General features: G+C 38.6%; 1 protein-coding gene across 1 annotated transcript in view; it reads right to left on the bottom strand.

Annotated features, from left to right (window-relative positions):
- COL5A2 (collagen type V alpha 2 chain) overlaps positions 1–26,605 on the bottom strand; it is a 46,640-nt gene that overhangs the window by 14,423 nt on the left and 5,612 nt on the right. The window contains exons 7-35 of the mRNA XM_062506633.1: positions 23,437–23,547; positions 21,953–22,030; positions 20,012–20,056; positions 19,454–19,507; positions 18,785–18,838; positions 17,284–17,337; positions 16,437–16,490; positions 15,658–15,711; positions 14,574–14,618; positions 13,584–13,637; positions 12,670–12,714; positions 10,750–10,803; positions 8,903–9,001; positions 8,429–8,473; positions 8,227–8,325; positions 7,760–7,813; positions 7,150–7,257; positions 6,601–6,654; positions 5,789–5,887; positions 5,071–5,124; positions 4,494–4,592; positions 4,343–4,396; positions 4,192–4,245; positions 3,657–3,710; positions 3,026–3,079; positions 2,648–2,692; positions 2,125–2,223; positions 1,258–1,365; positions 1,080–1,133 (exon numbers count right to left, since the gene is read on the bottom strand). Coding sequence (XP_062362617.1) covers positions 1,080–1,133; positions 1,258–1,365; positions 2,125–2,223; positions 2,648–2,692; positions 3,026–3,079; positions 3,657–3,710; positions 4,192–4,245; positions 4,343–4,396; positions 4,494–4,592; positions 5,071–5,124; positions 5,789–5,887; positions 6,601–6,654; positions 7,150–7,257; positions 7,760–7,813; positions 8,227–8,325; positions 8,429–8,473; positions 8,903–9,001; positions 10,750–10,803; positions 12,670–12,714; positions 13,584–13,637; positions 14,574–14,618; positions 15,658–15,711; positions 16,437–16,490; positions 17,284–17,337; positions 18,785–18,838; positions 19,454–19,507; positions 20,012–20,056; positions 21,953–22,030; positions 23,437–23,547 — 1,935 coding nt within the window. The remainder of the gene's footprint in view (positions 1–1,079; positions 1,134–1,257; positions 1,366–2,124; positions 2,224–2,647; positions 2,693–3,025; positions 3,080–3,656; positions 3,711–4,191; positions 4,246–4,342; positions 4,397–4,493; positions 4,593–5,070; positions 5,125–5,788; positions 5,888–6,600; positions 6,655–7,149; positions 7,258–7,759; positions 7,814–8,226; positions 8,326–8,428; positions 8,474–8,902; positions 9,002–10,749; positions 10,804–12,669; positions 12,715–13,583; positions 13,638–14,573; positions 14,619–15,657; positions 15,712–16,436; positions 16,491–17,283; positions 17,338–18,784; positions 18,839–19,453; positions 19,508–20,011; positions 20,057–21,952; positions 22,031–23,436; positions 23,548–26,605) is intronic.

The raw sequence follows: 26,605 nt of genomic DNA, 5'->3' as shown, positions 1-26,605 counted from the left end.
ACTAATTTTAAAGTATCGATCATTTTCTGAAGATTCATTTAGACCTCACAAATTACTCAAAAGTGTCCTTTATCTCTTCATAAGGCAGGCAAACAGGTTGCAAACTCCCCATCCAAACCCACCAACTCCACCTAATGATCCTTCAGCTCACCTGTCCATCAACTACTGTAAGCTCTAAACATCTCTTACAAAGAGCTGCTCTGTATCTTTGGATAATGTTTGATTTAGATTACCAGCTCACAAATGATAATTTTATTAGAGTTATTGCACAGGGGGCTTTCTCAAAAAAAGTTTTCCTCTAACTTTAGTCCAGACAGGATCCTTGTGTTTTGATTGTACCTCGAATTTCCAAATGCTTAGCAGCTAGTACTCCAACTGGTCTGCACAACACAAGAATCCCAGATTTGTTCTCAATTCATGTAAAAGCTAACTCAAGTAACATCTGGGAAAGAAAAATGGTCAGTGCATACAAAGAAAACCCAGTGCAATTGGGATTATTGGACAGCTGGTCTGTGCAGCAGAGTGTGTGCAATGTGTCTTGAACACATCTTGAGCAGACTGGAGACCTTATTAATGCAGTGGAGATTCAAAACTTTCCAGAGGTGCCAGCAATTTACTGCTTATGTGAGGCTCAGTACATCTGCAGGAGTTTTCACCTGTGAAATTCAGGACAGATTGTGGCAACTCAATGCAGACAATAAGGAGGCATCTGCCTTAGCCCAAGTCTGAGAGCTGGAAAGTTTGCCTTTTGCCTATTCATCTCTGCCTGTCCATTTTTTCATGTTTTTTACTATAGTCAACATAGACGAATCCCTAATCAACTGTGAATCCTTTCCACTGAGCTCTTGGCTTGCATTATTGACGATTCCAACTAGGGGATTGGAGCACAGACACCCCAAAACGTTGTGCACAGCAGTCCTGAAAAACCTGAAAATTTGGAGGGTGAGGTAACGACTGTAAACCCATGACATACCAGGATACCATTATATAGTGTTTAACTCTACAAGCTGAGTAGCCTAGCACAGTAAAAAACCCTGTGTGTGAAGAGTAGGTCTAAAGAGAGTGACAGATTTACTTACTCTTGCCCCATCATTGCCAGCTGTACCTTCAGCACCTTTCTCACCTACGCCGCCCTATGGAAAACACCCAAGAAGTCCCAGTTATGGCACTGAATGCTGAGTGGGTCATAGCCTGGAATAACTGCAGTGTTAAGGGACAGGTCATTCTACTCAAGAGGACAGCAATAAACAGACTTACTCTATCACCCTTTGGGCCAGGTGTTCCAGCAATCCCTCTCTCTCCAGGCATGCCCTGAAGACCCGGTGGGCCTGGATCACCAGGTGTCCCACTAGGGCCTGGGCTTCCCTGGAACAAAAAACAAGTTGTTGCCTATTCATCTGAGAAGCATCTTTGTCTCCAGGCTGCAGAACATGTTGTGCCTGTGTTGAAGTCTCTGGGGGTACAGTTTTAAGTAGTAATTTTATCTGAAATTTGGACTTCATTCATATCCAAATACTTTTCTTTTCCCATTGTGTTACTCAGGAAGTTCAACTGTAGTAACATAATATTTCCAGATACATTAATATTTAATCAGTGCATGCTGGAGATGAAAACAAACAAAAAAAGAAGCTTGAGAATCTTTCTTCCTTGGCCTGGATGTCACATAGGTTTAGTACAGAAAGCAGGTAGTAGAAGTTGCCAGGGGCAGTGATGCTCATTTCTATTACAGGTCTCACATAACTAGAGGCACTCCCTGCTTGGCCTGACTTTGCTGGCCTAACCACATCCATAGCAGGTACATGCATGCAAGCATGAAGCTTTCAGCATTTTCTTTTAACTGCTTAGCCCTGCCAAGTGTCTTTGTATAAAGTGGCATGGCTCTGACAACATTGCCAGAAGGTTTTCTGCAGTTCAGAAATGGCTTTGCCCAGTTCTACTGTGAACTCTCCACATTTAAGTATGTTGCAAGTTACTAATGTTGTTATAATTTGGAATTGTGTGTCCGTCCTTATACAGTGGAGATGCCTTTAATGTTAAAAATAAAAATCTCTCCCTTATGGTCATGCAAATGAGCAGGATTACACATCACATCACTGCAGCAATGCAAATCTCCACTCAGTTCACCTTTGGGCCATCGGGACCGTGGCCTCCAGCCATGCCCTTTTCACCCTGGAGTCCTGAGGCACCTGGCTCTCCCCTTTCCCCTGGGTTGCCACGTTCTCCCTGGGAAATGCAAGATTATCAGTTATTTACAAGGCAGGCTAGAAATCTGGTAGACAAAATCCTAAATACACCATAAGTGCAGTAGAGCCTGTTAACAAATTCTAGAACTGATTAAATAAAAACTAGCTTTATGCTTATACTGTTAGAGGTGGGGGAAATATGTTGCCCACAAAACTAAAAACTCTCATTTCACAGCATAAACCAAATCATTTAGTATTAAACACCACTTCAGGAGCTACAAAATTTTTAAAGGTAATAGATTTAAAAGAAACCATCTTAAAACATATCCATATTTGCTACCATTTTTTTTTTGGTGGGGAAAAAGGTCAAATACTGGCTTTAGCTGTTGAAGTCTGTATGACACATCAACTTCATATCTCAGAGAACTGTTGTGAATATTTGAACTCTGAAAGAAAACACTTACCCTGGGGCCCAATGGACCAACAGCTCCAGGATCTCCAGGCACACCCTAAGAACAAAATTCAGCATTAGAATGAAATCATTATTCATAACTTCATAGTTATGGAAATTAGAGACAAATATTTTTATTTCCAAAGTACTGTGAATGTAGATGGCCAGATCTAAATCCTATCTGTCAATGACAAGAGGTGATAGTCTAGCTCAGTCCAAAAACATAGATTATCATAATTATTTTATGCCAAGTAGTTCTTAGACAGCTTGCAGACTACATCAATCCGTAAGTATTTTGAAACAGAGTTGGAAATTCAATTAGAAAGTGAAGAAAATGTAAGACTACTTTATAAATTGTATTCTTTTTAATGTTATGTTACACATATATTACCTGATCACCTGGCTTTCCTCCCTCACCTGGAGGACCTGGTGGCCCAGGCAAGCCCTGTAAAAAGCAATTTAAATGGTCACTAACATGACAGAAAGTTGTGTAAATCCAGACTTAAGTAGGACACCAAGATCATGAATGTTGCAGTACACTTAATACAAGAGCACACCATCAGACATCCCCAAGGGAAAGAGTTATATGAATATTGCACCTCAGTGTTTCTCCCTCTCAAAAATGAGATAGCACCCCTTCCTTAACATTTCCAGGATATGTCAGCCCTAAAAGCAAAGTTCTCTATAAACAGATAGTAATTTAATCAATACTTCATTATAAAGACAATTATGTTGCTATATATTTGGAACTTTTTTGGAAAACTCTTAAATTAAAACTGATTAATATCAAAGGTTTTCTCAAGGGATACAGAGCTGGTATTTAAGCCTTTACCAGTTTGGTTTAATGCACAGCTGATATGAAAGTTATGGATCATTAATTATTCTGAACATCCTGCCTTAGTTCTGAAGTTGTATTATATTATACATCACTTGATTGAATAGCTCCAATTTAAGTTGATAAAGACATGGCTGTTTACTTTTTAATTAAAAAAAAAATAAAAAAATAAAATGGATGCACATACCTGAAACCCTGTAGGACCTGGAGGGCCTTGCTCTCCTCTTTCTCCTGCCAGACCCTACACAAAAGGAAGTAGTAAGTAAACAGAGGAGGAATATAGGCAGGCTCCACAATTTTTATTTTCTCTATGCATATTTTCAATTATGTATTTATTTATTATGCATTTTTACTTATCCCAGGACAAGATGGCCTACCTAAAAGTTATAATAAGATATGTATCATTGCTTTAAAATCCTTTCCCTAAAGGCTCTCTGGTAACAGGAAAACACTCTATTCCATTAACACCAAGAAAGACAGGAAAAATTAACTAAGATCATTTTTTACTCCTTGCACTATTTCTTGTAATGGTTAATAAAAGGTATTAGACTACTAATATATATATTTTAACACAAAGCTAGCAATTTTTCTAGGACAATTTTTTTCTCTAAATGCTCTTGGAATTTTTTGCTCGGAATCAACAACTGGAAGTTGATAAGAATAGAAGCCAAAAGAGGAGTGAGTAGATGGAGTGCCAGGCAGGCAGGTAAAATCTGACTTACTGGTGGGCCAACAGGACCAGAAGGACCAACTTCACCATCTTTACCAGGGGCTCCCTACAGTAAAATGACAAGGAAAGAAATCTTGTGTAGTGAAGCACATAACAGAAAAGCACAATTTTCTGTGATCACTGCAAATAACAGCCCCACTCACTCTCTGTCCTGGGACTCCTGCATTGCCTGCTTCACCAGGTTTTCCAGGATCACCCTAAATTGCAGAAATAAAAATGACTGGGTTTAGGTATTTTTTTATCCAGTAAAATATACAGTAATGGCTCAAGGCAAGCAGGGATTGCCATACTCACACTGCTACCCTTTGGCCCAGGAAGGCCCATGCTGCCTGGCTGACCTCTGATTCCTAAGGAACCTGCTGGACCTGGACGTCCATCTTCCCCAGGAGCACCCTGCAGAGACAAAGCATTTTCCACATTAAATTCTAACTATATGTACTCACAGGAACTTATTAATCCCAAGAAAATGCTTGGATATATAAAGAAAATAATATTAACCTGGTTTGGGGCTTCACTTATCAGTCAAAATGTCTTTAGAGCAGACTCAGCAATAGCCATACTGCTGGATTTAACCAATTAGGACTGAATCACGTACAAATAATTTATTGTGCCCTTAAAGTAACAACTAGAAAAATATTTAGTTCAAACATTTAACAACGATGAAGCAGCTGGTAAGCAAGAGACACTGCTACACAGACAAAACTAAACAAGCATTATTGGTACTACCTTTGAAGTTAGGAATATAAAGTGAACTATCAAGAGAGAAGATGAGCCTTAATAAATAAAGTCATGTTAATAAAAGCAATTTCAGTGAGGCGGGACCTTCGAATTACTGTGATATTAACTGAAAAGACTTATTTTTTTCACTTACCAAGGGGCCAAGTTTTCCTTCAGGGCCTTGAACACCTGGATTTCCAGTTAAACCCTAAAAGCAGGAATAGTATTGATGTTAGGGTTAGGTCTATAATTCTCCAATAATAAAGAAATATAAATAAATATCAAATAAATGCTCAGTTAATATCATAGCACAAACTTCATCCTTATCTTCACTTTACAACTTCATCCTTCACTGTTTTTGATCTTCCTTCTTCCCATTCTCTCCTTTCCTGATTTACAACTCTTGAGCTTCTCACAAGCTCATCTTTATTTTTACCATGATGTCATATTTTACTGCTCCCTTTACCATCTTTTCTGATATTTTGAATTGTCTGCCAATAATTTTCCTGGAAAAATCCCTAGGGGATATGTACCACTCAATCTTTTACATTATCAATCACCAATTTAATGAAGGTTGGCCTTCAACCCATGTTACCTGTGAAAACTGTGCTTTACAAACACACCTCCTTCCTTTGTATCAGCTGTTCTCAATCAGGGCTATTTCTCCTTTTTCTAGGACAAAACCTGTGCTTCCCAACATCAGCAGGAAATAAAGATAGGTCTTATGGCCTTTAGCCCCCCTGAAACCAGTCTGTCGTTGCATAAGAGCTTCTGAATTCCCAATCATTCACCCCTGCCTCTCGACAAATGAAAAGATTAGAATGAAAGGGTTAAAATGAAAGGATTACAGGGTACTGCTCTCAGTCCCTTACCCTTGCACCTGGAAGGCCAGGTTCACCAGGACGTCCAGGATCTCCCTGACCTCCTTTAGGTCCAGAAGATCCTGCAGGACCACGCTCTCCTTGGGCTCCCTAGAAAGACACCAGTGAGCCACTCGTTAACAGCTAGAACAGTGACAGCAGGAGAAGGTTAAATAAAAACTGTATCTTTTATTAAGGACCTATTTTTGGAAACAAAGTTACAAATCATTAATATTTTTACTATTATTAGTTTCCTAATTATTATCTTTTCTCCCCAAAATTATTACTTAAAAGCTGTCTCTTCCTTAAAGCAAGTTTATATAAGCATTTTAGAAGTCCTGTATTTTTACCAAGAAGTTAGGAATTTACAGAAGTACTAGACAAATGTCTATGTGAGTCACTTCCCTGGAAATGTTACAGCAATTAGGAAAGCCAGATAAACCCATCTTTTTTAAGGGACAAGTCTAGAAAATCAGACCACACACAAAGAATAGGCAATTTCTCACAGAGGCCCCTCCTACACAGTAATACATAAAGCAATATAGGAGAATAGGTGAGTTCCTTATCTGTGCACACTTCAAAATGAGGGACCATTAAGCCAGGGACAAGCAAGCAAAGCTGAACAGCATGGGAACTGGAAGTGACTTTTCCCAAAAAAATTTTTTCTCAAAACATTTAGGCCCCCCTTTTTGCATTTGTAAATTGGATCTGCCTATTTGCCCAGAAGCAGACATTTTTAATGAAACACTTTCTTTTTGTATGTCTGGATGTATGAAGATTTTAAAAACTACACAGTAAAAGATGGACACTTTAATTTCATTTACCTTTGGTCCAGGCAAGCCATCAGAACCTGGAAAACCACGGTTACCAGGAGCACCCTAGGAAAAGCAGTAGATATGAGACAATGATCTTAATTTTTACATAGCTTATTACAAATAAAGGACCAGATGTACGGATTGAAGATTCAGTTCATTTCCTTACAATTTTCTTATTTAGGTACTTTAACTTGGAGGTGGGGGGTTTATGAGTTAGAGTGGTAAAAATACCAGTGTGTCATTCATGCATGCTGGACAGCTCCTTCTGTGTGAGCTGCCTCAGTGAAAGCAAAGATGAGCAGCTGTACAGGTGTAGGAAAAAATCTGCAAGATGAGCCTGTCCTATCTCCATCCTTTCTCCTACCATACCATCCTGGGCACTGAACTGCCACGTAAAAGTATCCAGTGTGAAAAATAACACACAGCAGTAAGTACTGCTAGGAAAACAGGGTTTGACTACATTCACAATCAAGCTTTAAGAACATCCATGGGTAGGTCAGAAGGTTTTTCAGCTTAGCAGTGCATCTCTTAAGACATTTATTCCTCCAGATTTCTTACCCTCTCTCCAACAGGACCTGGTGGACCTACTGACCCTGGATCACCACGAGGACCTCTTTTTCCTTCTTCACCTATCGGGCCAATGGGACCCTGGGGACCTTGTGGGCCCTAGTGAGAATAAAATTTTATTTTAAAAAAACATTGTTAAGCTCACAGTTTCTCAGGCATACTGAAACTGACTGTCTTCTGGACACTATAAACATTTTTCCAAATAAAGGAGAAAAAAAAACAGTTTGGCCTTGGATCAGTTAAAAACAACAGCTTTTCAGCATCTGCTTTTCTCTTTTACAATGTTTATAAGCTAATAAATTGTAATTCTGCAGTTGGGCTGTACCCTGCTTCTCATAATCACCCACAATAATTTGTATTTGCTCAGGCTGCAAAGGAGTCAAAATTCAGTGAGACTCTAACAGAAATTTTCGGAGAAGACAGCGGTAAAGAAACTATTACTTCACCTCTGTATTTTTGTCAGTTATTACATGATTATTTAACTGGTGAAGATTGGTTGATAAACCAACTCAAACTCTGCAGAGTTGGTTTTCTCCCAAAAGTTCCATGGTTATAAGCCTCTGTGTTTCCTCTTCATCTTAAAAAGCATATGGAGACTTACAGGTTCACCTTTGGGTCCTGCTTCCCCCTTGAAACCTGGGACACCAGGGTCTCCCTGAAAACAAGCACATGAACAGCACCAGTAAAGTTCAAAGTCCCAGTAAACCACTTCAGCATCTTGCATTATGCCATGAAACAAGTATTTCCCAGTTTAGTCACTAGCTCTAGGCAGTATAATATGATGGTCATAATGGTTTGCCTTTACCCTTATTATGCTTGTTTATTATTATGTTATGGAGAAAACACTTAACCAAATCTTTTTCTTTTTTTTTTTCCCAGGTTTATAAAGACACACTTCTTTTTCAAAGAAGTCGTGGTATTTTGGATACACAGCAGATCAGGAGGATGTGAAATTTAGCTCTCTGCTTGGCATGCCACTGGAAGCCCACTGCTAAGCCCTGCTTCAGTTCCATGGAGGGCCACACGTGCCAGACCCTGCAGCTCCCAGAGACACAAAGAGCCCCTTACTGGCTGGCCTCGAATGCCGGGGGGACCGGTGCTGCCCTGGGGTCCTGGGGAACCTGGGGGCCCTGACAGTCCAGGGGGGCCTCCAGTGCCTGGAGATCCCTACAGATACAAACAGGAAGCACAGTCAGGTAACACAATCAAAATAAGGAAATAAAAGAAATCAACGTGCACAGTTTCTTCAGCAGGGAATATGGTTACTTACAGTAGGGCCCTTTGCACCAGGGGAGCCATCTGTCCCTTCAGCACCCTAAAGATAAGGTACCAATCATTGAAAATCATTTTAACAATCACTACAGCAGAAGATAGTTATTTCATCCACTTTACAAGACCAGAAAATAAAGGCTATTAAATAAATGCAGAAACATATGCAAATGCTAAAAAGAGCAATAAAGCATGCAAGTTAATGTGATTTTTAAGGTTGAAGATCTTATGGTTAAGCTTAAGTTTTAAGGTACTTTGAAGATTGAGACTGTGTAACTTTCAGTTTTCCAAGTTTCAATAAAAGAAATAGTTACTATCAATACAATTAGCACAAAACAAAGGAATGAGACCTCTTTTCCTTGGGAAAAATGGTAATTTGAGTAAGACTCTGTTGTCAGGCAGGGCACTAAGAATCCCCATAAACAGGAGAATATGCACAAGCTGAGCACTGAGGAACCCAATTCAATGCACTCACAGGAAGACCTTGTGACCCAGCTGGGCCCTGAGGACCTGTTTCACCTCTTTGTCCTTGAGGACCTTCAGGACCACGAGGACCTGTTGGACCTGCTTCACCCTAGGATTCCACAAGAGAAAACAATTTCAAATTATTTTGCTCCAAAAAGCAGCGCTATAAGGTAACTCAGGAGGAATACTGAGCCTATAACAGAAAAACAATTCATGTTTGAAAGAGTTTACTTTCCTCAAAATACAATTTTGATTACCTAATTTTGCTTCTGTTACTTCTAGGTGAAGGCAAACATTACAAGTACAGACAGGATTTCCCCCAGTGTATACAAGACAAGGAAACTCTGCAGAAAAGCTGCACTATCCAGGAGTCCAAATAAGATCAAGAACAGACCTGTCTTTCTAAAATCCCTCTATATGTCTGTAATTTTACAAGTTCTTTTTTTACCTTCATTAACAACAAGACTTAGGCCTTAGATATGGTAACACATCAGGGATTGATTGATTTGAGGGGTTTTTTTGTTGTTTTTTTTTTTTTTTGCACCACAAATGAACTCACTGTTACAGAATCATATTAAATATCAAATTCCTGTAACATTAGACTGGATGTTAAAAAATTCCTCCCAGCATCTTCTTGGAATTTTAACTTTCTATAGGAAATATGTCTTTTGGAACTGATGGCTGTTAACATCACATCTTCATAAAACAAGTCCACATCTTCATTGTATAATCTGCCAAGCTTTTACGAGTTCAAAGCAACTATTCCAATTTTACATCATCTGATGATCAAACTTGAAGGTAGGTTCTCCTTTTCAAAAGCTCTAGGTGATTCATCATGTGACAGTATTTTTAAACATTTATTTGGGTAAAATCATGCTGAGCCATACTAAAACTTTTTATGACATGCACTAAAAGGGCTATCATTTAACTGCACACTCCTCTTGTCTCGACTGTACTTTTTCCAAGAAAGGTTGGAGCAGATGATCCTGGAGGTCCCTTTCCAACCTGCTATTCTGTGACCCTATGATTAAGTGGATACTGTTATTAAGACTTGTTTCCAAACAGCGTCATGAATGTTGCCAGCTTCACAACAACAAAAAACATCTGCTGATCTTGGCTTCCTGACCAGTCTTGTAGAACATTTTCTTATCATGTTTTAGGAGTGTAAAGGGACAAAGAGGAGCAGGTGGATGCAGAGCATGTATAAGAAGTATAAGGAAACTCTATGAGTTGTGTTTTCTGTCTTCAAAGACATTGGCTCAAGGCCAAGAGAAAAAAAAAAAAAGCAGCACTTTCTTGAAAAGCAAAGGAGGGAAGTGAGACAGGGCTGCAGCAAAGGAAAGTTTTTCATTTCACAGCCCAATCACTCCAAGCCACAAAAGGCAGTAACTGTGACTTGCTCTGTTGTGATGAACCACACATCTCTGCTGAGGTTCAGGCATTTCCCTTACCAGTCTAGATCATCTCAAAAAGCATTCTTGGCCAAAATGAGAAGTTTCAGCACTAGAAGGTCCTGCCTCCATACTGTCTTGCCCTCACAACCTCACTTCTAGCAATGTATCTTGCTATTCTTTGAATATTCAGGACAAGATTGCTGCAGATTAGCACGGCAATCATTTCATAATCACCCCTTGACATGAGCAAAAGGGAAAGCAAAGTATCCTAGCAGTGGTGAATTGCAATTGCTTCATTTGGCTTTGGGTTTTATCCTTCCTGAAGGTCTTGACTAAGACTGATTTCACAGCAGCTCCTGGGGATCTGTACACATGTCAGTCTGAGTTATGTACAGTCTAGTACACATTTTTAATTGTGTGTTGTTCCACATTTTAAAAAGACACTTTCATTTTATTTTTTTACCTTTACACCAGGAATTCCAGGAAAACCTGGAGATCCAGTTATGCCAAGTGGGCCCTATAAAAGACAGACACACAAAGCTGTTAATTCAGAGGTTTAGATCACACAGTATCTCATCACTGGGTAAACATGGGTCTAGAATTACATGTATTTTTTAGTTGTAAAACATTTGTTTATAACAAAACCAAAATAACTATAAATACCAGGTTTTTAAACAATAGATATACATTTTACAGAATCGTGGTGCAGTTCTTTAATAAAGTGTTTGCTGACTTCAGCAAAGCTACAGCTCTTGATCCAGCTATTAATGCCTGAATCACAAAGTACACAATTCACGGTGAACAATTATGGGAATTAAGAATCCTGAACTCACAGCCAAATTCATTTGCAAGTTGTAAAACATAGATCTTGTATGAAAATTTCAGGGCTAGGGAGACAAAGATGTTTCCATTTCCATGATGTCTCCTGTGCTGTACAAGACATTCAGAAGATCTTTCCACTCTATTCCAAAGTCTTGGCGTGGCGGCACACAGTGGTTATTAATACTCACTGCAACACTCTTCCCAGATAATTCTCTTTATCTTCTCCTGATTTTCTGTCTTTTTGTAAAATATGACTCACGCTGAGAAAAAACGTTCTATATAATAAAGCTCTCCTGACAAACTTAATCAGAACAATCTGTCCCACTGAGCATTAATTACAGACAACATTTCTGCCGTGACCTTCCACTGAATTTCTACAGAGCTGATGTAACAGCTCACCAAGTATATTTTTGAAAACCTATGTCCCAGTTTATTGGACCACAAATAATGTCTGCCAAATCTCTCTCTTGTTGCAGGAAGAATTCCAGGATTATGCTGTACCACTGCACTGACCCAAATAACAACACATTTCATTAACGTTTTCTCCAGTGAGAAACACATGCATTAAAGGATGAGTATCTCCCTTGTGACACTTCATGGGATTTTCCAAAAGTATTAGCCAACCACTTGTCATGTCCAGTGAAGCTGAGCTTGCACTTTACACCAAAGAAAAATTACAAACTTCATGTAAAAGCTCACAGCTTGCCACCCAGCTTCTTTCAACTTTGCAATTTGTTTTAAATATTGAAAAAAAATTTCTTTGTTTGAAAGTTTCTTCTAACAACTTACATTTCTTTCATGATACACTAAATAATTGAGTTTTGTAGATTTTAGGCATTTACACTCATTTTTTGAGCTTCTCTTACGGTTAATTTTTCTCAGTGAAGTATTTAATAAAACAGTCTGTTGAATAAGATGGCACAGGTAAATTAATTTTTTCTCAGAACTTTGTCACAAGTAAATAAGGAGTATGCACAGACTGAAATTCTTATTGCAGGCAGATGCGGTTTAGGGTTTTGAGGGGGTTTTTTGATGCAGTGCTTTTGAGCTTTTGGTTGTTGGGTTTTGTGTTTGGTTTTTGGTTTTTTTCTAAGCTGAACAGGCCCTTTTATACACTTGGCAATGGGGCAATTGCAGGGAGCAAGTTGTGCTGTCACTGAGTGCCTCTCTCCTTGCTGACAGGACTCATCTGGCAGCTGTGCACGTGAGGGAAGATAAATGCAATTATGAACTGCTTTAGATTGCAGGGCATGCACTTGAGACACTTTCCTCCCTTACCATACGGGCTCCACAAGAGCAGCAGAGCATCACCTCCCCAGGAGATGCTATGGCCAGCTCCTCTGCAAATTAAAACCTTTAAATGAAGTAAACTACAGAGGACAATTTTGCAGAGGACAGCACTAAAACTAAAATGAGCAGAACTAGGAATCATTCTCAGATAATTAATTCCAGATGCACTTAACTGATACCAACAACTGCCAACTTTTTTTTTTTTTAATTTATTTTTTTTGTAGTGAAAACACTGAGTGAAAAAGTGGCTGATTGAGAACCAATCACTTACCATTGGGCCTGGCTTCCCAGGCATGCCATGCTGGCCACGTCCACCCTAGACACAAAAATAGAAAACACAGAGGAGTTATAAGAACTCTACCTAATTTTGTAATTATTTATTCTCAGCATTTGTGATAAAACTACATCTACTAAAGTGATTGAAGAAACGTTGGATTGCACATTCCTCTAAACACTGTCATGGAAAACTTCTGGAAGAAATTAAGCTTCCATTTGAGTTAATGGATTTCTCTGTTTTCAGAAAGGACAATATTTTGAGTGTCACTGTATGGGGCATATGAAACAAGTGGATCATATAGAAGGCATGAGGAGAAATGCCAGAAAAACAGTACTTGACACTGGATGTAAAAGCAGCAGGATGAAAGTTCTAACTCAAATATGATCTCATGTCAAGGATAATCCCTCTTTTTTCTGAAAATCAAAATATTTTTAAGAAGATAGTCTTATTATCTGGAATTAAATTTTTGGATTTGATCTAAATTGAAATCTGAATTGAATGTCTTCATCTCAATTTTCATTTAAACCTTTTCCAGAGAAAATTGAAACATATAATTTCCTGCTCAGTAATTTTTGCTGAAAAGACCCTCTCCCAAGAAATCCCACAGAAACACAGAAGACATTTTTATGTCCCATAAAATCATGCTGTGAGGCTATTTGGACTCATGGGCAGCTCTGCTATGAGAAGTTACCATATGGCCACCACTCTCATTTTAAAACTGTATTTAACTTTTAAAATTTATAGTAAAGATATCACCTCACAAAACTGTTCACCCTTAACTTTCTTAAGTTGTAGAAGAACCCACAACACAAGTGACTAGCAAGTGACATGAACAAACACTTACAGGCTCAGGGATTTAAATTTAATTTAGCAAAAGAATTACAAGAGAGAAGGAAGATTCTACTTACAGGGGCACCCTGTGGTCCAATCCGTCCTCTTTCTCCTGGCATTCCCCTAGGGCCCTTGAAGAAAGCAAAAAAGTGCATTATTTAGGAGGGCATCATGTTAGAATAATAAAAAGGGTTGGTTTTTTGCATTCCTGCAGGAGTAATTTATTCTATAGCAGAAAAGAAGTAGCAGCTCAAATAAATCCTTACAACCTCACAGGCTTGCCCAGTGGAAATTTAATAAACTGTAATTTCTGTTGTTCCATTCCAACAGTATTTCCAGTTCTAAACACATTAGAATAAATTCTGTATATACTCACCAGGGACAATAATGCAACTTCTCTTACTAAATCTCATTCACAAATTAGATTCCACTTCAGGGATATTACATTCTACCCACAACATAGTGCTTCATAGAGAGATGCCACTACCTGATATCAGAAAGAGGTTTTACTTCCAGAAGCACTGCTGAGAGTCAATATTTGTCATGCAGCACTACTCCCGCATATTCAGCTGTCCAAAACCACTTGTGGATGTAAATTACTCTAAAATAATGTTTCTCCATTTCACTTGCAGGTCATGCTTACTCATCCTCACCGTAACCTCCAAAATCCTCTACCCATGGTTTTCTTAACTAGTTCATTCCTGATCTAAATTACTCCAGAGCAACCCAAGCCAGTTTTTCTCATGTTGAAATCACTCCATATGAGGCATCAGCATGTAAAAAAGAAAAGACTATCACCCTACACTTGGATGAGTTGGGAAACCATCACCACGCCTACAGCCAAGTCTCTGCTGAGCCTTCTGATTTATCATTATTACCTATGTCTGTGACTGGAAGGGAAGAGCTTAGAGTGGACCAAATCCACTGCCAGCGTAATGGAAAATGAAGCCTTCATGAATGGAAAGTTCAGCTCCATGAGCTCAAACACAGGAATCAAAGTCCTGAGATTCCCACTAGCAGTAGTATTTACAGCCACTCCTGCAACACCCAAGGCACGTGACACTCACTAGAGGACCTGTGGGACCCATGGCTCCGGTCGGTCCAGACTCTCCCTAGAAAAAGAAATGAAATAACAGAATTAGAGAAGTGGGTGAAAGGAAAATTGAGTCACATCTCACACCTGTCCTCTGTGCTTCTGTTGGACCTCAGGGGCAGTTTGCACAGATACCTGTGTGCATCACAAATGGCAAGGACACTGCTCCCCACGCCCATGCAAATTCCATATTTACGTGTTCTCAGTGTTCGTGTTCTCTGCCAAGACTGTTGCTGCTGTTGCCTCCACAGAAGGTGGTAGGCAATCTTGGGAAAGAAATCTTTTCTTATACAGACTCTCCTTAACTACTAATCTCACATTTAAATTTAGATTTTGGAAGATTCACTTCATTTACTATGTTTTTAATCTAAAGGAATAGTTCTCTCCCACATTCAATTATCACCTATGCCAGGCCAAAAATGTTTCAGCACCAGCAATGATGAAAGTGGAAAAGCCTTTAAAAAGTGTTCTATGCTCTCTTAAAACATCTTTTAACCTATCATGGAAGGACTGACTCCTTTCTGCTCAGTCTGGGCTGGCTATCCTGTGTTACCATTACTTTGATCTGAAGTTGTAGCAGTGCCAATGGGGATCAAAAATTCTAAGAGAATAAATAAAACAGTCAATTTGATTAAAATATTATTAAAATATATACCCTCTCCTCTCCAATGCCTGTTTCTCTTATGTCATCTATCATAATTTGAAGGAGGAGAATCAGGTTTTAGTTATGCATTGCTTTATTTGATTATATTAAAAAATGTTCAACTTGGTCACATAGAGCCAACAAGAACCACGAACTGTTCAAGTGGAGGATTGTAAAATGTGCATGGGCCCTTTGCATTGCCTTCAGAATTACATACATGTCACAAATGCTCACCCAGTGATCCCTTACAGGCATCAAGCACACAGCTGAAGCTGGGACTGGCATTATTGAACTCTCTCCCCATATAAAGGTCAGAGAGGGTACAAAGCTGTGTTCAAAAGATCTCCTACCTTTTAGGATTTTGTTTTTACACAAAACATGCTTAATCAATTAGTTGGTTGGGCCATAAAAATACCTTTGCTCCAGCTGCTCCAATTTCACCTTTTGGACCATCAAGTCCTTTCAATCCCTGTAAGTTATGAAAAACAAAGAAATTGTATTTATATGTATGTACACAGAGAGAGCACTCCTACTATTATTTTTAAAGTAACTTGATATTAAAATATTAAGAATAGATCTGAGGTGGCAAGACTAAGAAAAGAAAAAAAAAAATAAAGAAGAAAAAAACAGATGGAATAAAGTTTTTAAACATTTCCTAAATGGAAACCATTCGTACAAGGTACATATCCTTGGATTTGGTTTCCTTTTTAAAACAAGAAAGTTTAAAAAAAATCCTAAAACAACAAGGAGGAGGCTCTGAGCCATAGGAAACCAATTTATTCCTCCCTGAAGTAAAATTCTGGCCAGAAAACTTGGTGATTTGTAATCACTCCATGTTGCAAACATATCCACCTCTCAAGTTCCCCACCCTAATTCAAGACTTGCCAACAAAGTGAGAGAACTGTCAGGTTTGCACCTCCTGAAGCTTGGCAGGGCTCATGCAAGCTCCTTCCAGATTCCCAGAACATTTGAAAATAGAGTGAAGAAAGCACTGGAGCATGTAATACAGAGGTCAGCTTAAAGGGGAATAGCACTGATTTTCCACAAGGACCTCTTTCTCTCAAATGCCAGTAATTCTGCTACAGCTGCCTCATCTGTAGTGTAGGCAAATTCTGCACCAATACAAAGAAAAATCTTCATTCTGAAACTGCCAGGAAACATCATCTGTATCAGAGGGAAAACCTTTCCTCTTACCCGGTGACCCTTGAGGCCTGGGAGACCAGGAGCACCAGGAAAGCCTCGAGGGCCCTAAGAAGGAAAATAAAAAACAAATACCATCCTGATTCTGCAGATAAACACAGGCAATAATGGTAGTGACAGGGATAAGGGCAGCAGCAATACTAATATTGCTGATACTCCTTCACCTTCATCACATGAGGAACAGCATTTGGGCAGCTCACAGATGATACAGCCATGTAGTTATTCTCAGCTTTATACACGTTTTCATTGACATGAAATGATTGATCAACGATCAATGATTGATCGTTTAGATTGCCATGTGATCAAACTTCAAATTTCAACAGAAGTAATGAAATTAGATGAGTGGCAGGTCAAGTTTTGAGAGTTAATATGGACAAACATTAATTAAGCTGAGATCAAAATTCAGATCACTTAAAATGAAAAAGAAACTCTGAGCTGCAAACTGTGCCTGTTCTTTCAGAATATGTCAGTCCAGAAACATGAATAATAAATGCTACCAAAACACATTTAGCAATTAAACCAAAGCTCTCTTGCACTTAGCTTCCCACCAAGTTTCTCTGTAAAGGCCAACAGAAGAGAGGTAAGTGCTTTGTGTCAGAATATTGGTGATATGAATTTCAAACAGAAATCTCAGATAACAACAGTTATTCTCTCAGCAACAAAGCAAACACTCATCTGGAGCCTAGGAGTGAGTTAAAGACCTCAGATACTGCATGGCAGAACTTTGCACTCATAATTAAAAGCAATACTGATGAGTCACATCAGGATGAAGCAATAAGGAACCAGTACCATATGATGACATGCAATTATTTTACTAAAATTCAAATAACCATGCTCTTACTGGAGATCCTGGAAATCCAGGCTCACCAGATTGTCCTGGTCTACCAGGTTCACCCTAAGGAAAGAGAAAAAAAAAAAAAAAAGGAACACATTAAAACAGGAGTTTTGAAAATGGACTTTGGTATCATTCTTCCATTCAAAAAAACGAGGACATTCATATCAGTACCATGCATCCTCTCTTTGCTGTAACAATATCAGTGACATTAATCAACTGCATATGTCCTAGCAAATGTGCATTAGACACATTAACTCATGAAGGGCTTTTAACCAAGAACTGGGGAAACTGAAGGCTGAGCCCACAATGCATCCCAGTCAGGAGATGGTGCTGATACCTGGTTTTCCTGGGAATTCATGAGGCAACCTCCTGTCCTCCTCACACAGAGCATCAGATTGCTGCTATTTCCCACTGCAACAGCAATTCAAAACTCCCTGCATTGGAGCTTGTGACTCTACTTCTGTTTAAATGTTTTAATATGTGTATCATTTCATTCTAGGACAGTGACTGTTTTCTTTGTATTGCAATGAAAAACACGGTGAAACCAAACAAGTATATTTTGAAGATGAATCAAAGCCCTCCAGAGCCACAGCCAAATATTCCTTTACATGCACCAATCAGTTCAAATACACCCAGGACACCAGGATGCAGGAATATAAAAGGCTTCAGAAAAGCAGTTTCAAGTCAGAGAGAAGGAAAAGTGCTTCACAAATGCAATTAAAGACACCCAAACAATGGAAATGGGGGAAGTTCTTAGAGCAGTGTCAAGATTTGACTTGCCTGCACTGAGAGTTAATTGTTGCCAAGGATTCTTAAAAATCCTTGTGCAGTCTAATGGGAAGATGGCTGTTACACGATTAATTTCTATACTAAAATGGCATCTGCAGTTTTCTAACTAATTTCCAAGTTATAAATTACAGTTCAGATGGATTTAGTGTGATTTGCAAACAAATACTAGACAACTACCAGTAAGGTCTTAGGCTACTGTTGTGCAATACATATATGCTCATATAAGATGCATGAAACATACTTTTTACATATATATGTATATATACATGAATAAAGAAAAAATCAGTTAGGAACGTAATCAATTCTCATTTTTTTAAAGAAATGAAATACTAAAATCTTGTCCAGACACACGCGGATGCTGCCATTACAGCTCTTCTAACCCAACATGCAATCCCAAAAGAGAGGAGATGCCTCCAAGTGATGCCCTGTGATTTATTATTATGTTTGATTTCAAGAAAGATTATCTCAGTTAAGAACTTACTGAGGCAAGAATTAGAGATGGTGTTTAGACTTTAGGTATGATGATGACACATAAGGAAAGGGAAATGGCTGCCAAGATTCACAGTTGTGATGCTGGATTTAATGAGGAGTACAATTACAAAGGAAAGCAGACAATAGTAGTTAGAACAGGCACATCTGCTGGTTAGTCACTGTCTCACAGATGCCAATGTTTATTTTATTAAAAAATAAAACAAGATACAAAGAATAATAAACTTACATCTTCACCAGGTTTGCCTGGAGGTCCCTCTGGTCCACGAGAACCAACTGGCCCCTAAGAAATAAATATATTTGTTGAGAAGTCAGTTTAGCCATGACTTCAAGATCTATTTACTCCATTTCCAAGTCTGGTTTTAAAAAAACAGAGGTAGGAAAAGGAATAGTTTATTCTTAAGTACATTTGCTCAGTTTTGTGGTGCTCTTTCTAACCATCCTCACCCTAGAAAACCTGCATTATATTATATGAAAATACAGGATGAATTCTTTAGTAAAAAAAAAAATCAAAACATTAAAAATCACAGTTGCTGCTGCTTCAAATTTCTGGCTCTCGCTTTTACTTTTGAATCATGTTGTTGCCTCAAAGAAAAAGTATTCTCATCATCCTTTGTGTAAGTTACACTATCAGGTCGGGTTTTACCAGTGCCTAACCATCCTCAGACCCATGCTGGAAAAGTGAGAATTATTTATTTCTAATATAATCATTGCTATTCACATTCAAAACAACTCAAACTCACTGACCCAGGACAACATGCTTTGGACACCACAACTCTTCAATGAAGTTACTTAATAATTTCAGCTGAAACAACATGACAAAAACTATGTTCTGACACAAAGTAGTACAGCATATTTGCAATTCTATTGCAGCAATGTTTGCATTTATTGGTCTTACCATAGGTCCTGGATCTCCAGGTTCACCAGGTGGGCCTGTGGGGCCAGCACCACCCTAAAATTAACCAAAGATTAATACAGTTGCAAATTCCAAAAGCAATCATAATGACATAATTTAAAATCCATGACCAGGAAAATCACAGCTTGTGGGAGAGTCTGGATTCTGATTCAGAACCAGTTCAAATTTCCATATGAGTGAAAGTTGGATATTAAAACCCCTCAAGCTGTAGATAAATCCTTTGCCATACACAAAATGAAAACTTTACACTATGCCAGTACCGAAACCAGAACAGTCTCCATTTTCATTGCTGCTCACTCATTAAAAACTGTGTTGGGTTAAAACCCCGTTAAAGATCTAATTAAATGTCCTTTTGGAGGCAGTCCCTCTGTACAGAGTCCATCTGGAGCAGTGCCCTTGTTTAAATTCCCTTCTGGATGAAGAGGCACTCAGCCACAAGTTACTGAGGATGGACACTGCCCCAGAGATGCACAAACCCCACGCACTACGAGCTCTGCCTTCAGCTCTGGACAATTGAATCCCCTGAGATAAAGCACTCACTTGTTTTCCTTGGAGACCCTGAGGACCTCTTGGACCCACTGGACCCTGTTGAACACACAACTTGTTACACACTGGAGAACAACCTTTCCCAAGTAAGGTTCATCCTAATGGCCTGATAGTGCCCACCAGCATTTCTAGTCTGAAAGGTTTTTACTCAGGAAACTGGAGTTATGAAGTCCAAAAGCCACAGGAGTGTCATTTCATTAGCAGCTGAAAATATGGACTTGGCTGCTTCCTGCAACCTCACGCTCTCTGGAATCACAATAACCAAATGGTCTTGTCTAGCTCCACGGAAAAAAGGTTGTAACAAAATAAGAGTTGGGGGGAACAGTCTTCACTTGAAGGGAATGTCATTACTCAAATGAATCTCATAATGGAATCTATGACAAATTAATCTTCTTGTTCTCAGTCATGAGCTGAAAAGAAGTAATGAAAGGATGTGTTTAAATGTATCATACAAACCACCAAAAGAGCTTTCCAAATCATTGTGGTTAGTTACACAAAACTCAGATTGTCCCTTAGAAAGTCTCATGGGACTTTTAGGAACAATTTCAAATAAAACTGTAACTTGTAACATGAAGTAAACATTATCTTGTTTGAAAGTAATCATCTTGGGTCTAGAAATACAAAAAATATCTATAACATTCTATCTATCCATTTTGATAGAAATTCAAGACTTATGTCTTTTAAAATTCAATAATTTTTTACTAATTTTTACAAAGCAAATGTAGAAGAGTTAGCAATGGGCCATCTGCAAAAAGCTAGTGAACATCAGAAACAAAACAGTCTTTCAGCTGCCAGCTACCCTGTTTACAAGAGAAGGAAAAAAGAATGTCATACCACATGATGAATCAATCCAAAGACAGTGAGTGCCAACTGACTTTAGCAGACTTTGTGTAAGGCCATAGATATATGAACATTAAATTTAATAATATTTGAGAATTATAAGAGAGGAAGTGGTACAAGAGATGCAACAACTTGAGAAAAACTGAGTGAAAGGATTAAGCTAAACAATGAAAGCAACAGAGTAGGACAGACTTGTGGAACAAATCATTTTATGTTCAGAAAGCAAATTCACTCAAGAGAGATATTCATCAAAAAGTTCTTTGAAGAAATCACTGCAAATGTTAGTCCTAAGGCAAAGAATCAAAATTCATATGGTACTGGAACTGATTTTGAAGGCTTCTAGTGGGGACTTGGATAAGATTCAGGTGGGCAAACTCATGGTCAGTACAACCACTAAAGGATGGTTTCCTTCAGAGTGGCAGATAAAAATATCAGCAAAGAGGGTAACAGCATTTCCAAGATATCAAATGTAAAGAGAAATATTATTAAGAAACATCCCCAAGACTTCCAGAAGAGAAAACTTAGGGTGGTAAAACAGCTCTCACAGACAGAAAAGACAGTAGAAAATGTCAGTGTTATCATTAAGTCCCCAGTGCTCTCAAAGTAAAGGGTAAATCTAAGCAGTGAGGGATGCCAGTGAAAAATCTGGGCCCACTGGAGAAACTGGAAGTCTGTCTTGAAATAACAAAGCATGGCTTTGACTTAAGAGCTACTTTGGGTGATTTTTTTTTAAATTACTACAAAACAAATCCCTGATTTGATGTCACATGTGAAAAGTTACAGTTTTGTTTATTCTGCTTTGTGTTATACCTGACAACTTTCAGCCACTTTGCAGTGACTCAAGAGGAGCTGCTTTTTCTCCTGTACCTTACTGTTAGTAACTGCTATATTTCAGAAGGAGAGACAGATAGAGGTGGGAGAAGATGTCATTTAACAGAAGAACACTTTTCCCCCAGGTACTGTGCAAACCTCTACGAGAACACACTGTACATCCAGGTTCTAGAGGCACAGGAAGCTGTAGAGGGTGAATTCCCTTTTGGGTTTTTGGACACACACTCCACTTGCAGCCTCTCTTACATGCTAAAGTGATCTTACCACTGCACCAGGCATCAGTCCCATCTGACTACCAAGTCCAGACTTCTCATCCAGTCCTGCCATCTGAGCTGAAAAGGGCTGGAAAAATAAGATGGGTAATTTTAGCTGTAAGTCATTGTGATGGTTTGTAAGGCAAAAATTCATGCAATAACATCTTCATTATTTACCTCGCTTTTGCAGTGCTAACAGCTAAATCCTTGGTTTAATCCCTAAAACAAAATCTGTCTTCCTATAAATTTGAGGTTTTAAAAGCTTGAGGACCACATGAACACATTACAGGCTTACTATTCAATTTCCACTTTAATATTAAACAAGTGTAAAATGACCTAAAAAGAGGAAAGCCTCCCACTAAATTAATTGTTTTTTCACCACCTACAAATCTAAACCAAAACTACCATATTCCTTCATGTCTTCTAAGTCTTCCTTTTTATTCACTTACCATGCTTCAAGTTCATAAATATCTTAAGATAAATGAAAATGTAGCTGATTTCAAGATGACAAATTAGAATTTTTAAGCATCTTGCCCTTCTCCAGCAAAGTTGAAAGCCATTCCTGTTCCTATCAATTCACAGAGACCAATAAGCTAGAGAAGGAAGAAACTTCCTATGCAAGCAAATAGTTGAAATCAACAGTTTTATTTTGCTTCATTCAGAGCCAGAGCCTCATTCACAGCAAGCCAGAGCTTACAGGGGCTGAGAACAAGAAACAGCTCAAATGTGGATTTAAATCTCCCAACATTTACAGGTAGCTCCTCATTAGACTGGTCTCCAAACACATATTCTAAAGGCTGGAGATCGTGTTCCTGTCTTAGATTTCCAGCCACCCCTTTCTTCCATATTTTCTGTGGAATTCTATGTGGGATAACAGCCCAGCACCCACTTTGGGACTTCTGTCATTCTAAGAGATTCCTGGGAGCTGAAGATGTTTATTTGGGCTGAGTTTGCTGGATTCAGGAAATGTGGGAAACATTGGGAAATGTGGTTAAGTAATGAAATTATGCCCAAAATTGCAAGCTACTGGACTAACATGAATATTGCAGATTTTTGTCACTATAATTATCGTTTTCAGTAACATCTCAGGAACAATGGAATGAGAAATCAAAACAGGTGTCAAAACAGCCATAAATGTGTAACTGAATACACTTGAAAAATTCAAACATGCATTTAATTATCAACCATAATTAATGTACAGTAGAAAGGGGAGGAGCAAAAGAAGTTTTGCAGAATACCTTGTCTGTATCTATGGCTGGCTAGCACTGCTTTCACAAACAATTTCTTACTTTATCTCCTCAGTGTTGGTCTGAATAATTCCAGCAAGAAGTATAATCAACCACATTTTAGTCTCTCTCATTAGTTATTTATTTATAATTATAATTATTAGTTATTTAATAATTCCATGGTCACAGAACCAAAGGCAAGTCACCATTGTTATCACGTGGATCTGGTCCAACACTCCACTTTCACTAGAGCAAATGTAAAACTTACCCTGCTTATTCCATCTGGTCCTGGGTGAGTGGGATGCCCTGGAGGACCAGGGTCACCAGGCTGGCCAGGGATACCAGGCTCCCCATCAATCCCTTGAGGACCACGAGGACCCTACAAAGAAAATCAGGAATGCAAGCAGTGTGCAAAGGTATTCACTGAAATTGTTGTAACTGGCAAACAGCTGCCTCTCTGGGATAAATCTGCATTTCTACAGAAAGACCTTCAAACAAACAACCTCCCTAAAGCTCTGTTCACACCTTGAGATCAGAAGCCCAGACAAACTAATCATGAATCCAACACTCAAGAAATTGCAGTAATTTCTATCACTGGCTTTTCTAGAAACTTAGGCTTCCTGTCATTCCATACTGGAGCATGCTATTCCTGAAAAACACTTTGGCTCTGCACATCATGCAGAATGAAGTTAATTCACTTCTAAAATGAGTACAGCTGAGATAAGTGTAAATAGGAAACTCCAAAGTAATGCTGGATTTTTACAGCCTATTTGACATCAAGGATGGTGTAGCCAGTTCATACCACTGTTGGATTCTCAGCACAGTTAAAATGCCAGAAATGCAGGGAAAGTTACCTGGTGTTGAAGTCACCTCTAGCTAGTATTTACAGAAGAGGTTAGAGCCCATCCTATGGCTCTCATTTAAATGGGATTTTTAATTCCTAAACTGCAGTCAACTCATATAAGAACTAAAATTAAATATGGAGGCAGCTAATAAAACATTGGTGGAACAAAATGTGTAGTACTGGGGCCAATACAGACATGCTTCAGTCATCAATACAGACTTTAGAGTGCTTGTTACTATTTTTTCATTATAATAAAATGCTTGACCAAGGCAATGAAAAGTTTTAGACTATATAACAAGTTCTTCCTTTTTTAAGGATGCTTAAACAAACTTTTAGAAGCCTGGCTCGCTGAGTCATCTTTTCAAACACAATTAACAGTCAGATTGAAGGATTTAATGGAATTTATGTCTGAAGTGGTAGAGTTTGAACTAGTATGGTTCACAGAAGGAGCTGTGCATGTTGGATGGAAGCAGAAGGTTTTAGCACAAAAATTCACTCTTAAATACCTCTATTATAAACACAAGTGCCAAAGCTAAAAGTGCTTACTATCCCAAGGAGGAAAAGAGTGAGATATTTCATTTGCTTTTTCTCAAAACAAAAAAGAAAACTAAGCATTAGAGGAAAAAAACTCCACAAAACCACAATTGCCTATAAAGAATTTGGCAAGTCTCTGTAGGATTGCTGGTTTTCAACACCCACACAAGACACCTTAACAAAATCTAATAGATAAAAAGGTTTTTTAAAATTTCTTTTCTGAAAAGGACCTACTTTTAGTCACCAAAACTCAAGCTGCTTCAAACTGCATACCTCAAAACCAAAATGTCATCAAAATGCATGTTTGTATTTGTAGGTAGCAATTAACTAGTGCCATATAGCCAGTTTGGTGGGGTTTTTTTAATAAAATAATGGTTATGATTTTATTTATTTTACAGTATTTATACGTTTATATGGACAAAAAAAAAAAAAAACCAACTTCATTTTCTTTCACCAGTTCAGTGTCAGTAAGGTAAAAAAAAAAAAAGTGGAAAAAGGAAAACTATCCTCAAAAATGCCACGAGGTGGCACCATTTAAACACACAATTTTTCTCATTCTGGCCCACGGCTGCTGCTGGTCAGGAAACAATTAAAGGTTTTGCATGTAATAAAATAAGAGGAAAAAGCGGCTCATGGAAGGACACTCCCAAACTTCTATCTACTTCAACTGCTACTGCAAGTAAAATTGAGTGTAAATCCACAGAAAAAGAAAAACATATGAACAGTTCTGAAGATGTCCAAGTTTATTTTGTGTCTTCAAAAGACCATTTGTTAATAACTAAAACGTCATTATGCTCCAAAACTCCCCCTCCCGAGATGCATTTTGAAAACACAGCCATGCTATCCCCTAGCTGTCCCTCACTGATACACCAGCAAAGAATCTGGTGCAAAAAATATGCTAATATTCCTGAATTCATTTTACATCCAAGGGTGCTGCTTTTGTAAAAGGTGGAGGTCCATAACGAGGTTGAGTTCTTTCTGCTCACTAGTCAGGGGGAGCCTGACTTTAAAGAACAACAAAAAACAATCTGAAGAAATAAGTAAACAGCTTGGAAATGTGCTTAGTGAGTTAGTAATGACCCAGTCAGTAATGTATTTAACCAGATTAATTTTACAAAGGCAGTCTGCACAAGGTTATCTACTCCATGAGGGTTTTTTTTCATAATATAAACTGCAGGTGTGAGCTAAAATTTCTTTTCTACAAGTGAAAATAAAAGCCCTGCACTGGCAGTCACTGTATCTCTGGGAGCAGTGCTCTTCATCTCAGACCCACCTCTGGCATACACACAGCTCATCAGAACCTGTGATGGAACATTTGCAAATGAGCTACTGCTTCTCAATCCTTTCTTAATCCTTAAAAGCACAATAATAACCTGTGTCAAAAGGACTCAAAGCCATTTACAGGCTTTGGGGATTTTAGGTGCTTGTGGCCACCTGTAGAGACACAAGGGATGCATGGCAGGGAATGAGCATTTATTTAGCATCTCATTGACAATACTGAACATTAGGAAAGCAACTCAGACACAGCCTCATGCAGAAAACACAAGTCAAGATTTCCCTGTGAGCCCCAAGACTTCACAACTACTCCCAGGGTTCTACTAAACATTTTGATACTCATTCTTCTGCCAAATGTCTTCTGGAGATCTGAAAAGAAGCAGTGGCTTGGCAAGCATCTCCAAGAGGTTACACACTTACTGCACTGCTTTAACAACATCATTACCATCCACAGACAACAGGCACGCACTGGAAACAGGGCAAGAGTGTCTGGTTTAGGCCTGTGTCTAAGCTCAGCACTGGCTTGAGGGACAGGAAAATATCCACATTGAAATTACAGTGTTTCGACTCTCCAATCTGCTTTTAGCAGCTTCTGCTCTTCGACCCAGCTTCTCCAAAAGGAACATGTCATCTGGGGTATTTTCAGGCACTCCTTTTTGGCCTTTCTGTGGTTCTCCACACGCAGACACAGACACCGAAATTCCCTTATGAAGTCTTTATTTCCACTGAGCAATCCTGGTTACATTATTCACCAGCATACCAACAAATGTAGTCACATATTAAC

The sequence above is a fragment of the Cinclus cinclus genome, chromosome 21, assembly GCF_963662255.1.
Source record: "Cinclus cinclus chromosome 21, bCinCin1.1, whole genome shotgun sequence".
In the NCBI taxonomy this organism is placed as follows: Eukaryota; Metazoa; Chordata; class Aves; order Passeriformes; family Cinclidae; genus Cinclus; species Cinclus cinclus.
This window is presented reverse-complemented; position numbering and strand designations above follow the sequence as displayed.